General features: G+C 34.8%; 1 protein-coding gene across 2 annotated transcripts; it reads left to right on the forward strand.

The window, feature by feature from the left end:
• Positions 1-6688: 6688 nt before the first annotated feature.
• On the forward strand, positions 6689-9593 carry LOC306873611 (uncharacterized protein). Of its 2 annotated transcripts, XM_079423029.1 has the most exons (5): positions 6718-6773; positions 7827-8002; positions 8228-8459; positions 8557-8632; positions 8718-9593. In XM_079423029.1, the coding sequence occupies exons 1-5, from the start codon at positions 6732-6734 to the stop codon at positions 9005-9007; spliced, it is 816 nt and encodes a 271-aa protein (XP_079279155.1). In that variant the 5' UTR covers positions 6718-6731; the 3' UTR covers positions 9008-9593. The 2 variants fall into 2 exon arrangements, 1 of the variants encoding a protein (XP_079279155.1); XR_013784505.1 differs by lacking the exon at positions 7827-8002 and having other exon boundaries at positions 6689-6773.
• Positions 9594-16180: the final 6587 nt, after the last annotated feature.

Below are 16180 nucleotides of genomic sequence, written 5' to 3' on the forward strand. Positions count from 1 at the left end.
TGTGAATCAACCACTACAATTCCATTATTTCTTCCACACCTATACATGCCAAGGACAGAAAACCATAGATCCTGCTGGGCAAACAATTCACTCTCTCACACACACACACACACACACATTGGTTGAAAATTGGATAGGTAATCTCTATTTGCCTCCAAAGGATTTTTACATAAGTTAAAAATCCATATGAGTTGTCAGTTGTTCACTGTATTACATTAGAGTGTTTAAATCCTTAAAATAGCATCCTGCTTCATCAGTGTCTTGTTTTACCTTAAGCAAAATTAAATATTTGCTAAAATATTACCCCAGACATAAATCTTGACTAAGTTTGCAAAAATAAGAAGGAGATGCATTTGTACCCTTGAATACAGAAAAAAAAAAAAAAAACCTGTCATAACTCATATCTCTGTGGGCTCAGCTATTCAATAATTCTTATATACCACAGGAATTCTTATGGTGTACAAGCTGGGGAGGTGACTAGGTAATTTATCTTTGGTCATATATATACAGTATATATTAGTAAGACAAATAAAACAGTTCAGTACTTCCTGCACAAATTAACACGACCACAGCCACAGTCATAAGCCAGAACAGCAGTACAGGACAATTTTAATGAGTGGAAGCAGCTGGTTTTATAGCATTTTCTATTAGTCTTCCTAGAGAGCAACCCTGTACTCAGTCTTTGTTAGTAAAAGAGGTCCACAGTCCTCAGTGGAACTCTCTTAATTTAAGAAAAAATGAACACAAATAAAATGGCCCAACTGTTGCCAATTCACCGTAGGTGGATTCTGAGTAGGATTTCGGCAGTGCACCAAATGCTATTGAAGTCCTTCCAGTATCGTGAACTAAAGCTCTAGACCTACAACACTGATGTACAGGTGACTCTAGTCATTGTCTAGCTACAGGCATCGATTTAGGAATGTGCATGAAGACTTTATCAGCCCTACTGTATGTACATATATCACTGATCTATCTACACATGGGGCTGCTTGTCAAAGTAATCTGTCACCATAGCAACTGTGGGTCTTTTTTTTTTTGGTCCAGATGGCCAGTGTAAAATAAGAATGGCTTGATTTTCGTCTCCTTATGGCAAATACTGTATCTCAGTTCACAGATGCACTTTAGGGAACATAATATCCCCAATAATATCTCTCCCGCACAATATCATTTTTCACAAATAGGCCAAAGGACTGGACTCTGGTTTTTTTTTTCTTCCTCTCTACATTTTTCATAAATAAGAGAAAAAAATCATGAAGTGTCACATAAAAAAATTAAAAGTAGTTTTTTTTTATGCAGCTGTTTCTTTGCTGGGCAAAAAAAAAAAAAATCACATTTAAGAGCTGTATTTCTGTTGTTCTCAGGTTTGATCATAAAACACTTTGAAGATATAAATTGAAAACTGAAATGTTTGACAAGCTAATAAAACGGATGCTATGAAGCAACAGAAAACATCACTCAGCTGCTCATTCGCCTCCACAGCACCATGGCACTGAACTTATTCAAAACTTGCATTATGGGGTCACAGCAGAATAACACACACACACACACAGACAGACACACACACACACAACCACACACCACACACACACACACACACATACACACACACATCTTAAAACTCTCTAAAGGTCAAGGGGTTTTAAGTTTGGGCTCCTTGGCATAGAAGTGACACAGAAATGGTTTTGAGGGAGGATACAAACATAACAGCTTTTCTGTTTTATTTTTATCATAAGATTTAAATAACTGAAAAACGTGTAGCATTTCCGAATTTCAAATTCCTGCTGCAGACAGTGGGCATACTTTATATATTTATTTATTTTACAAAGTAATACATTTTACTAATAATGTAATAATTTACAGTAACTATTTTACCATGGCACATAATCTATGAAATCTACATTTCATATTAAGCATACTACAAATACACTTAATAAAAATGCCCTGAAATTGAACTTTTAGTATATTAAATGGGATACTTAAATTCTGCTAAATTGAAACAACTAATTGTGTACTTAATGCACTTTAATTGCGCAGAAGTAGTGTTATACTGAAGTATATTTGATTGTAGTAAAGTGGACTATTGCAAGTATACTTCAGGTTAAACATATTGCTTTTAAGACAGAAATTAATCAAAGATCACACAGTCCTCATCAATATTGATATTAAAACACATTTTAGGCTTAATAATAAGAAATATGCATTGTGCACAAGTAGTACCCCAGATAAATTATAATTTTATTATTAGTAAGTCTTGAGTGATATGTCAGTAAATACAGTATGTTAGATTTGAACTATTCTTAGTATGAAATATATTTTAAATATATTATTTTTGTTTACTAGTGATTTCATCGTACTGAATGGTATACCATGATATTTATCCAAATAATATTATGGTACACAATCTATTTGAATGGACTATATACAAGACCTATACATCATGTAGCTTTGGGGAAGACGGTGAACACATTTTTAAAGCTCACTGTAGCTGACTACAGAGCTGGCGAAAGCTCAAAGTAAACCTATGGATTATATCCATTGGTTGTATCCACCTGAAGTGTCCCAGAATTGTTGTGATGAATTGCGAGAGAACAGTGAAGGCGATTTATATTCTATCCATGTTGTCCTACAAGACTGAAAAAACTTGACTGAAACTTTTAAAGTCTTTAACTGCTTTGGTGTAACACTCAAGAGAAGCAGGATTTGTATTGAGGTGCTTGTTCACAGATAACTTTTTATCTCTCACAATCAGTACATACTCCAGAGTTTAAGAATTAGCAACATCTTACAAACTAAAGATTTGAGCGCCTAGAGCCGAACACATTAACAAGAACACCACCAGAGAGTTTTGTTCTTGTGTGAAAGTGAAAAATATGGTTGGATTTTATGGTAAACAAGTAAACTAATGATACAAAAACAAAACTGTTCCCTTGATAACATCTTCTAAACAGTTCTCCAGTCAACAAAATACAATGAGAAACTACACTAAAACAAGAAATGATGCTTGAAACCTGTCAGCAGTAAACACACAGGGTGCATCTCAATCAGCTCTCTATAGATTGTGAAACAGAATATCATGTAAACGAATTCAGGCACTGAATTGCATTGTGGGGGAGTGAACATTTTAGTGCACTAGAATGATTTCCATCTCAAGTGACTGAAACAGCCCTTAAAATGGACAAATCCCTGATCAGTGACCTGACTACTAAACTAGCCGTGCCATGGAATTATTAGAGCAACACAAGTATTCTAAATAAAAGTTCATAGAGCTTTTATTTTGAAGTTTTTTTTCTTTCCTAATTCTAGTCACAATTTGAGAGGTGTGCTCTGGTAATTTGTCTTGTTAAAAGGTAAACTCAGATTGAATTTGTAATTACACACTACCATAATACTTTTACTATTTCTGTCATATCTTTATATGATGTAAGACTAAGTATGCTATTCTGAATCTGAATCTTTTACAATAACTTTGACAGCCTGTAATGTGATAGTATAGGAATTCATCCTATAACTAAATGTGGGCTATTTAGATTAGTCTATAGCACACCAACAGACAAGTTCATATGTAAGACAAGTGTATTGCTGTCTGTTATTAAAAAAAAAAGTCAATCATTATTCTCTCTAAAAAGTTGACTGCATCCTGAATGGCATTTTCATTAACAGGCAGCAGATAAGACTCCTGCCTAATTAGTCTAAATAAGCTGTCATTGCATTTATTTCCAATGACACACACAATTACTATAAGAAGATATTAATCCAACAAATCCAAATCCGTTTGCATCACTGCAGATAATCTGTGCATATTGGTTTGTAGTGCCTTAAGGATGGTTAGCGGATTATTAAGGATAACATTATCATCATTTTGGCTAATGAACAGTAATGGGTATTTTTTATATTAACTGACCAAAAAGTAAAAAAAAAAAAAAAGAAGAAGAACAAGAACAAGAAAAGAATAGAAAATCTGCAAAATATTTGGAGGTTTATCTCCATGGAGACAAGCAAAGTCATTACTTCACACACACCTGAATCCTTTCTTTTATCTGCTGAAATGTCAATAAATCATTTCTGTCGACTGATAGATGGGAAGGTTAAAAGTCTCCTCACCTCTGTAAGTTTCTTGTTGAAGTTTCTGAGAGAATCTACAATACTGTTCATCTTTAAAAAGCAAAATGATTTTGCAGTGCTCTTGCAAGCCAGCAGCAGAAAATATTATCTTTAGTGGTGAAATTTCATTCCCTGTTGAAGTTTCAGCAATGGACAGAACCATTCAGCATGAGAGAACCTGTTGAGCATTAAAGTTCTCTTTCAGGCCTCAGAAAAGTTTAATTCTCAATCATTTTTTTCTTCTTCTGATTACCATGAGTGTTTCTCAAAAGGGCTGATTTTCACGAGACTTTGCTTTAAAAGATGTTCACTTGCAAAATAGCATTATTGTATTAAAGCTGAGGAACTCAGTTTGCAGGATTTATAAAATGAATTCCATTCATTGATCTTTCTTTTTGTTACTTGCAATCTTGCGTATAATATTTTGAGTATAATACATTTCAATCTCAAATTGCATTCCAACTCTAATTGAGCCAAACGTGGCTGCGTTAATCAACTATCATGAAGGGTTTTCTCAAACAAAGAGATCTTTATAGCAGCATCTTTGATGAAGCAACAGTTCTATTCACATGAAAGATTCACTAGAGCGATTATGTAAATATGTCTGGAAAAAATGCTCTGTTTCACACCTTCATTAACCTCCTGTTCCTTGTCAAATGTCAGAGCACAATAGTTCATTTTTATTGGCTGTCTGGTTAAAAGGCTTTTGATGTCTGTTGACACAATATGTTGAAATATTTCAATATTCAAAATAGAGTTTTCATATTACAGCATTTAATTATGCGTTATTGTTTGGATGAGATATTTAACGTCACAATGAAGAGCCTTGTAATTTCAAATAATGTTCTACACTTTTTATATTGTAAATATAGCAACTGTCTTTTGGTAATCCATTATATTGTTAGTACTAAGATATGTTAAACCAGTTTATCACTGCCATGCAAGTAAATCATATCTCATGCACTCTACATGTTAGTGTCCCAATGCAATAAAGATTTGATAAGGTCTCTCTGTGGAAAAGGCTTACCCACTTCTGCTGCCCTGCTATGTGCACTTACAATGAGTGATACCCTTTCTAATCATAACAGAAACCCTTTCTAACTATGACTGATACCGTTTCGTGTGGGTTAGAGGAAAAATAAATGACTGGAGAAAGAAATGCAGTGAGAACTGAACATTTGGGCATCCAATTCACCTTAATCATTTACACCTAGGGATATTGAAGTCTTTCCTTCTTTCCTTCTGCTTTGTCTGTTCTGATGAGTGTGGAGCACCCATGACTACAAATGACTCTCAAAGAGAGAGAGAGAGAGAGAGAGAGAGAGAGATGGAATAAGCACATCAAACATGGAAATATATGGTTGGCTGCAGTAACATGACACAATTACTGCTGTACAATATAAACGTATGAGTTTTTGATGATTATAAGCTTGATTTCTTTTCTGGGAATAAACATTTTTTGTCCTCATAATTGATTTAGTGTACGTTGACTGATTAAACACTTACTATACAAGTCATTAGCAGATTCAAATAGACATGCTTCGTCTCACTAATAAGACTGCCGGAGATATCTTGATCAATGATTGCAATTTCCTTTTTAATGTCTCAGAATCTCCTCTATTCATTGCAGGTTTCCAGGTTTTATTAAATATATTTGATTGATAGGTGATGTAAGATGAGGCAACCACACACACACACACACACCGCATTTCCATGGCCCCAACATCCAAAAGATTCACAGACGATGCAAAATTTCAATAATGTGTGACAAGGCACTAAAGCACAGTCCCTACTTCATCTTTTCAGCTAAAGCTAAAGTCAAGATCACGAAACATACCACATCTATCAAACTAACTCTCTGTGGTTACTTCTGTCCGTCTTCCAGGAAATGTCACCTCAAAGCATTTCTTCGACAACAGCGCCACCCTCTGCAGGGATTTCAGGATTGAGTCTAATTATATGATCTGAGGAAAAGACTGATCCAGTTATTAGACCGTGATGGGTGTTTCTTCTTGACTCTCTTAAAACACAGTTCAAGTTGACTAATAATGTCTACATATTTGATAGTTAGCATTGGTGTATCCTAGCTACACACATTTAAATAATGGTTACAATTGTATGCTATAGTCTATGGGATCAGATTCCCGCCTAAAGTATTGCGGTCACGGATAAAAAAATAATAAGCGTAAATCAAAAATTTAAAAATAGGTGTAAAATAATACCGCACAAAATCGAAAAACAAATGCAAAGTTTTTCAGAATAGCAAACAACGCGGTCACGTATCGAAAAATAATAAGCGTGAATCAAAAATGTAAACACATGAAAAAATATATTGCACAAAACTGAAACATGAATTCAAAGTTTTCCAAATCGCAAACAAAATCAGGTCTCCCGCTCATATTTTTATTTTTTGTGTGCTTCCGGTCTTTTCCCCTTCGCTCTTATTTCCATGTTCTGCGCTTGCGTTTCCAAATGTTGCGGTTAGAGTTTCATGTAAATCAGGGCGGGCTTCAGCGTCACCATTGGTCCACCATTGGTTGATTGACACCTGCTCCTCTAGCCAATCAGCCGAAGGGGAGTTGACGTCACTCCAATGCGACTCGTGGCTGCTTTGGCAGGTGTGTGTGAAGATGGATAACCAGCGTCAGCAGGCAAATGCTGGACAATCTCAGGTAATTAGCCATAAATATTTTGTTAGTGAGTGACAGATATATTCCCTTTGTGTGCTATGATATTTTCTGCAAGCTCTATGTAGTCCGAGTAGGCCGATATCTAGCCCGTTAACACGTATCTTGTTAACGTTAGTTTGGTTTAGTAAGCAATCTTTTATATTTTAGGCAGTATTTAAGTTTTTGGCTGTATATCTAAAAATGCATGATTTTTCTAGCTGTAACGGTGTAGCCTCGAGATCAGAGCTTGACCATCTGTTCCATGAAGATTATTATGGTTTTATGCATTGATGCTAACTCACTGGGACGGCTAACGTTGTTACCTTATGCAGGGACTTTTCCAGGATAGTGCAAAGAAATCAGTATCAAATGATCTATCGTCATCAAATCAATAAAGCAATTCCAATAGCTTTGAGATGTCTGGCTGGTAACTGTTTATATTAGATTATATTAGAAATAGAGGTCAGAACAAAACCAGAATAAGTATGCCAACTAAACACTTGAAATGTAGGCCTATATACAGTGCATTCATAAAGTAGTTGGACCCATTTTGCCCACATTTATGTTACAATCTTGAGTTGAAATTGTTCACATACATATTTAACCTCAGCAATATATGCTCACTGCCCTATTGTGATGAATTTATAATAGTTTTGAATAGTTTTTTAGCAAATGTAAAACCCTAAATAATATCACCTTAACATTAGTATTCAGACCTTTCAGTGTTACATATAGACAGCTGTCTGTCTTTCCTTGACCAGTTTATTCAATAATTTACCACTGGTAGACCACCGATCAGAACACCTGAAAGATATACAAGTTAAAATGACATAGTAAAGGGCTTTAATACTTAAATCAATGTGTTTTTATTTCATTTTAATAAATGTGCCAAAATGTGTGTTGTCATCGTGGTTCAAGTGTACTTTGTATGTTTTTTTTTTATTCCACAATGACAACATTATAAAGAGTGAAGCGTTCTGAATACTTTCTGAATGCACAATATAAAGGTTTTCTCATTATATTCGCATTAACTCTTAATGTTAACTTTGTGTTTAGCAGACCGAGTACCCGGATGTACTTAGTGCAGCACAGAGCCTCATCTCTGTGCTAACACAGACTCTTAATCAGAGTCCTGTAACGCCACGTCCACAAGTTCAAATGCAGGTTCAGGGGCAGCAGACAGCAGTACAAGAAAGACAGACAAATACCACCATTGATCAGGACATGGCCAGGTGCATGTTGCTGGCCATACAAAGCATGGATACCCGATCTAATAGTTCAAAGCTTTAATTTGCAGGCACTCTGTCATTTACATAGTCAAACCCCTACACTATTGAAGTTGACATTTTTAAGTTAAACAAACTTAAACATACATTTTTTATTACTATATACATACAAACAAACATTAATTTTGTAGAAAAAAAAATCTATTTTAAATTTTTTTCTTTTCCTTGTAGGGCCTTTCCTAGCATGTTCCGAAGACATGCAATCTGTGGAAAAAAAAGAATAAATGTAGCATCCAGAACACATACCAAGACTGCAAAAGCATTTAAACCTTATGATTTGAATGTATATCTTTTGGATACAAATTCTGAGACTACCCCTTCACCTGCACACGAACTCAAGCTTGTTCAAGCAGGGCTTGGCAAAAGGACTATCTCAATTGCAACAGACATGACGCATTCAGAGGTATGGTAGTGTGTTTGTTTTTTGTACAACTGGAAAAAGTACATTTATAGTAGAATAATAAGTACAGGTAATAGAAACAAATAGCATTTTCCAATAGTTTTCCAGCATACTGTGTGAAGCATTCCCGAAAATGGAGGGTTTGAGTGGAGGATGGATGCTTTACAAGGCTACTGGTGACTTTATATTTTCTTTATTACCACTTGAGTCAGTAAGTTTTGGGTTATAAAAACATATGTTAAATGTTGTCTTTGTTTATAGGGGGTTGCGGTGTAAGATGGCTAAACGTTATTCCTCCAGACTCTGAAGGTTACACTGGATCCCAAATCAAATCTGCCTCTGCATCTGGAAAGACAATGCTTTATGTAGTTCCTCTACAAGAGGAACTGGACCTTAATCCTCTCCCTAATGATGCCAGAGAATTCAAAAAAATGCCAAAGGCTACTTGCCAAATGTGCCACAAAAGCATGCCCCTGCAGGTTGTGGCTCTCCACATTCAGGTTTGCAAGTCAAATGATACAACATCTTCAAATGAAGAGGTAATGGATTAATGCTGTCTAATTTGCTGATTTCATGATTTGTTTTGGTGCATGTGTTTTGAATAAATGTTTAATTTTTAATTTAACATTCCATGTTGATTTTATAATAGATCTATTACTGTGTACAGACCTTCAAAGGATAACAAATGATTTTAGTGTATGTTTATGTCAGTAGATTGCTAATCACATATTTATGAAGAAGTACTTTGTATGATACAGTTTTAATTTTTGTTTTTGGAGCAGACAGAAGTTCAGTTCAACATTTCTTATCTCAACCTGTTGGGAGGTTTGCTGCTGCAGTATTTTTATATCTACCCTAAGATATTCTATTCTGAAATGTTTTAAAAGTGAGCCTCTGTTAAAGTGCAGTTTCTGTAGTTTATATCTGATTTAAAATAACTTGCATTTGCAGTTCACATTGCTCAAATCAAACTGCTTTGTTGTAGAGCTCTCCTTAACTGATTTTGCATTTCGTTTATAAGTTGCATGTTTTCCAAGAGAACCTTGGTGTAGACGTTTGCCACTATAGTAGAAGTTGGCCACTATAGTAGGTATTTGACAATGTTAATTACAATAATAAAAAAAACTTTTAAAAGTCATTGCTTTTGTTTTATTTTCATGCCAAATGTGTCTAGTCACATTTACCACAGTTATATATATATATATAAATAAAAATTAAGCTAACAAAAATAATTCAGTTCTTTGTTTAATCTCTGTGTGGTAAGCACTGATCAACTTCACAATAGTTAAATGACACCATAAACTTCACAAGATTATTTTTTTTTTTTACATAACTTACATTCTGATGTTCTGAGCTCCAAAGTGTGTTATTCAAGAAGCTGCTGCACAATATTTAACACTGATAAGTAAATATCTCGGCCAAAGTCTCTGGACTGTGAGAGTGGATTAATGGTTGTCCTGAGTCGAGCCATTTCATACTCTGAGAGCAGACACTCCACCTGAGGGACCACTACTCCAATGTTCTGCTCCTCCAGTGGGTAAGGCCAACTTGCACAAAAATGTTGAGGTCCTGGATTAAAAAACAAAATGAAAATAATAATTGAACAGTAAAGACCAAACATTGTATGTTGCGCTACACCTTGGTCTGCTCTTACCTACAAATTAAGACAGTAAATTTAACACTACATAGTAAGGTTTGACAAAACCTTAAAAGTTAATTACATGTAATATCTTGAAGTTTGAAGCAGTTTTAAATGCTCGGTGAGGGTTTTACAACCATGCATGCAGTCAGTCAGTCACTCTGTGTATAAAGATAGATAGATAGATAGATAGGATGTACTCAAATGTACATACATACCATGAAGCTTTGTTGTTGGTTGCAGCCCCCAGATACATGACCTGATCAAATAATTTAGTGAAGTTATTGGCATCTTACACAATTATTCCATGATTGACACTGCCTGTGAACATATATGAAACATTACGTAAAATTATCTAAATAAATCAATTAATTCTTTGCACCTAAACCGAAAAACTCAAAACTGGAATAATTCACAAATCAAACATATCACCTGTCACTCACTAACAAAATATTTATGGCTAATTACCTGAGATTGTCCAGCATTTGCCTGCTGACGCTGGTTATCCATCTTCACACACACCTGCCAAAGCAGCCACGAGTCGCATTGGAGTGACGTCAACTCCCCTTCGGCTGATTGGCTAGAGGAGCAGGTGTCAATCAACCAATGGTGGACCAATGGTGACGCTGAAGCCCGCCCTGATTTACATGAAACTCTAACCGCAACATTTGGAAACGCAAGCGCAGAACATGGAAATAAGAGCGAAGGGGAAAAGACCGGAAGCACACAAAAAATAAAAATATGAGCGGGAGACCTGATTTTGTTTGCGATTTGGAAAACTTTGAATTCATGTTTCAGTTTTGTGCAATATATTTTTTAATGTGTTACATTTTTGATTCACGCTTATTATTTTTCGATACGTGACCGCGTTGTTTGCTATTCTGAAAAACTTTGCATTTGTTTTTCGATTTTGTGCGGTATTATTTTACACCTATTTTTAAATTTTTGATTTACGCTTATTATTTTTTTATCCGTGACCGCAATACTTTAGGCGGGAATCTGATCCCATAATAGTCTACTGTATTTTGACAATGTTACGGAAATAATAACTGACACCAGAAGTCAGACACCTTATTAATGACAAAAACTTTAACTTAGCCTACTGTTATTGTATTTCTGATAGGCTGGATATTATACACAAAGGCAGAATATTTTGAGAGGGCACACGCTAAAAAAAATGCTGGGTTAAATACTACAGTGTTGGGTAAAATATGCGAGTGGGTTGTTTTGGGTTACTACCCGTTACTACCATTTAACCCAAGCTGGGTTTGTTCATATTTTACCCAAGCCAGCATTTTTTATCTTCCTCTTTATTGAGCACTAAAGCAACAAATATACCAGAAGGCAGACTGGGAATGTCAAATGAATGAATCATTGTTCATTTAAGTTAATTAGTTTCTGCTTTAATTAATGATTGCAACGATTTAATTTAATTAATTAATTGTGTGCTCACAGCACAGCACTGTGTTTAACAATATTATTTTTCAGTCGGAAAATATAGAAGCAATTCAGTCGCTATTACAGTAAGCATTTTTCTGTGTCCAAATTCAGGGGGTGCTTCTCAATTCTTATTTGTGCATCCTCGTTTCCTTTCCTTGTTTCCTTTCCTCGCATCTTAGCTCCACCCCTTCAGGATACGAGGGAAGGATGCACATAAAAGTTGCGAGGATGGAGGAATTGAATCAAGTGAAATGATATATCCTCACTCCCTTTAGCATCACTTTAGAGCGTCATCAGCTGCGCAAAATGGATCTGCCCTTATGTTGTTAAAGTTTGTTTTTTAAGACTTTCAAAATAAACATTAATAAAGCAAGATGCCCCGTTGAAATATATGACATGTATGGTTTATTTAAATTGAAAAGGTAAAATATAAATTAAAAATTATTACAACAGATGAGAAGGGGGAGGAGAATTTACACGTGCGTCAGGTTTTTCGATGAAAAAGACTTCCGCATAGGATACACCTGTGTATCCTCGCTCATAGCTCCTTTGGAAGGCTCCTCACTCCTCGTTCCTCGCCTCCTCACGGTGCGATTAGAGAATTGAGATGACCTTCAAGATGGCTAAGCTCGATCGGTTTCCGGGTCATAGGATGGAGGACGGAGGAGTGAGGAAGCGAGGAGGGATATTGAGAAGCACCCAGGGTCTGCATCCTTCGGAGTACTCATTTGAAGGATGTTACGTCACAGCGCCGCGACGAAGGCTGTCCAAATTCGTAGGATCCTTCAAATGCGACCCACAAATACGTCCTCCTTTTCCCCGAATTGGAAGGATGGATGTGGTGGATCCTTTCCCGTCCTACCTATCCCATAATTCTTTTCGGCAGAGCGTAATGGCGGACGAAGCGAGCGGTAGCGGAGTAGGAGAGGAGTTTCTCTGACAAAACAAGCTAAAGTTTATGCTTCGGCTCAATGAATTTGTAGGAGAAATTAGTAGAATACTTAAAAACAAATAAAAATAGGCTATAATGGCTTACCTGGATGTGACTGTCTTGTAGTCTGATATAAAAAACTCTCCGACAACGAGCAAAGAAAGTATTTAATTTATTTAATTGCTTTATTTCTTCCAAAATAATTAAAATGAGGAGAATAACTCTTTGTTTGTCCATTTTCCCGCTTCTTGCTTGGCGCTGTCACGGTTGCTAGGCGACAGGATATGAGCAACGCTAAGGGAGGGAACTGAAAGAAGGGTAGGCTGTCCAAATTCACAAACACCGACTTTTTGGGATCCCTCCTCCTTCAACCGGGTAGGAAGGCTCCTAAGGAGGATGCAGACCCTGAATTTGGACACAGCCCTTGTCTACAGTTGTTTAGAGTTCAATAAGAAAGAGAACTTCGACTTTGCTGCCCTCTCCTGGTTGATTTAACACAATGCAACTACAATCTACATTCGGTTCAATATTATAAATATTGTTTTAGAGTCGGTTGGCAGTCCACTCAATGTTAATAGCGAATGGGCTATGTTAAATATGATATCAAACTTTAAACATTAGCCAAATAAAACCTGGATCTCAAACAAAGAAATAATTAATTACACATTATGATTTAGTGTGATGTTACATACTGTATATTATTTTTTTATAATGCTAATTAAAAAATATTATTTGCAGATAGCATTCACAATGTAAATATTTTTTGTATATTGTTATGGTTATTGTTTTAAAATCCCAAACTCTTGAGGATCATTTAGATGCATGAACATATAATAACAAATATGAATAGCACAGAAAGATAAATGTAAAATATGATTTTAAATATAGAATTTATTCAGTATTAATCTAAGTATATCATATACATTTCTATATGTTTCTAATGGTATACAAAGACAATCATCAGTTAATAAAAACTACAAATAGATAAAAAAAATAAAAAAATAGATAGCAATTAGGTAAAGCAAATCCATGTTTTCTATGGTTCTGTAAATACTTTTCTATAAACAATACATATAAAAACGGCAACAACTCAAAATGATATCAGCTGGTAACCTTGTAAGAAGCAAATATTTTCTGCTCCGTCTCAAAAATATCTATATCATCTATATACTGTAAATAACCATAGAAAATAAATAAATAAATATATATATAAAACTGCTTAAAGTGGAGAATATAATCATTCTAGATGATGAATATTTTACCATCTTTAAACTATTTCCTTTTCATAAATATAATTAATCTATAAGTTTCCTGTCTCACTGCATTTCAGAGAAACATTCTCAAAATAAAGAATTTCCATCAAAGAATGTACTTAAACTCATTAACACACTTTCAAAATGCATAAAAACTTTTCTATTTCTATTTCATCATTTACATTTGCTGAATATTTTCCAAATGGACAAAAACAACAAATCTATTTCAAAAAATGTAAGAAAAGAAAGCACAGAAAACAGAAATGTAGAATGAATTCACCTAGAATGAGTTGATACTAACACTGCAGTGATCTTCTTCAGAATGAATGATTTGTATTCCCCGTTTATCCTGATATCTTCTGTTATTCGAGACAGAGACTCTGCATGTGAGCAGGGGAAATCAAAGTGTTCAGTGACCCCAGCACCAAAGGTCATACTGAGGAAATAGAAGCTGACAACATCCATACCTCATGGAGACCTCTGTACGCCGGCCTCAAAATCAGAGAGAACAGAGGCACTGCCGTGTTTAACTAATGACAGCACTTCCCACACTTTGATATATACGGCTACAATTTTCCTTCTGAAAAGTGAATTGGAAATCGCGGCACAGGATCTACACCTCACCAAATGATGCCTGTAAGGAGCACGAAGATGAGGCTAATGATTTTTTTTTCCCTCAAGGAACATGCACCTTTATGAAGTTCTATTGTAAGTAAACATGCATAAGGAAACATCAATTTTAGTTTATCATTATAAAATATTGTCAATTTAATATATATGATTTGAGTAGATCAATTTAGTATACATAATTTATATGTTACAAAGCAAAAAGTTTATTATTAATTTTTTTCAGGGGCTACACAAACAGGCATTATTCAAACAAATGATTCCAGCATCTGAGATGCCTCTGAGTTGACCATTTAAAAAAAAAAAATTGATTAGAGATTACAGCAAGCAATCAATGAAAAATACTAACCTGCTACTGCTAGTCAATGCCACTACCTGAAGCTACCCGAAATTCAGAACTGACAACTAAATTTAATTTACACTTTCAGTTAAATCAATTGTTATTTCCAGAGTATTAAAAAGTATCCAAAAATTGTCCTTGGGGAAAAAAAGTTGATTAGCCTTCAATGAATCAATAAACATATTCAAAAACAAACAAACAAATAAATAAATAATGTACTTATAATTTGAGAGGGACAAAGTATCCAGCATTCACATCACACATGTAATTAAAATAGTAATTAGGAGTAATCAAACTTTGGGTTACAGACTTTGGGTTATTTTAAGGTGTCCTTATTACAGTGTAGTTATACATTTAAGTTCCCAGTAATATTAATTAACAACATGTACTTATATGGTTAGGGTCAGAATTAGGGTTTGTCTTAGGGTTACTTGCATGTAATATGCATTATTTATTGTTATTATAATAGTAAGTACATAATGTGTAACAAGGATACCTTAAAATAAAGTGCTACCAAACTTTGTTTTGCTTTACATTGCACAGGAAATCTCAAGTCAGATAAAAAACATTAACTAATAACATAAGAAAAATGCTTTAATGTGAAGGAAAAACATACAGTATGACTTAAAATGAAAAATTAAACTTGTTTACAAACAATAGTATATACCATAAATAAAAAATAATTTTATGGTTAATATAATTAATTATATGTACATGTAAAAAAAAAAAAAGAAGTACATAAAAAATTATGACCTGGATCTGAGGAGATGAAAAATTATGTTGACCAAATGAGAATGCTTAAATTAGATAATCACTTTTTTTTTTCAAGAGGCCCTTAAAAAGCAAGTCTCATCTACCTACGCTATTTTAGTAACATTTATGAGAGAAAGAAAATGGTGAGCCAAAGATGGACGTTATGTTAAAGTATTTCCATTCTCATCAATTAATTAAAACCACTTAAAGCACCTTTGAGCCAGCAATTGTTTTCATTGCCTGACCTACATGGCACACAATAAATATATATAATAATTTACATTTCTCCTTACAAGAGGCAAATGACAAGCAGCAAAGATGGGGAAGAGAAAGATGGAGGCAGAAGATTCACACACAGATATGATGTTGGATGGACAAACAGACAGCTACAAACATAAAGACAAAGACAAGATATAAGACAAGAGAAGTAGACAGAGCACAGAACAGACACGCAAAACCAAAAGAAACCGGGCAAGAAGTATAACGCCTGTTTCACACAGTCCGTGTGCGTTACCTGAAGCAGCACGGACTCGTTGTGTTTTCACACGGGACGCATTTGCAGTCCGCTCCCGATCCGCGGCTGTTCACCACAAACACAACATTTATCCATTATTTTGATTTCCAATCCAAACATTGTTAGCCTATACTGAAAGGGTTTTTTCAGCATTGTTTTGCTCTTTTTTTCTCCCTTTTCAAATCTCATATTGCATCAGAAAGGCATTTATTTTAAATAAAAATGAA

The sequence above is a fragment of the Barbus barbus genome, assembly GCF_936440315.1.
Source record: "Barbus barbus genome assembly, chromosome: 8".
Lineage (NCBI taxonomy): Eukaryota > Metazoa > Chordata > Actinopteri > Cypriniformes > Cyprinidae > Barbus > Barbus barbus.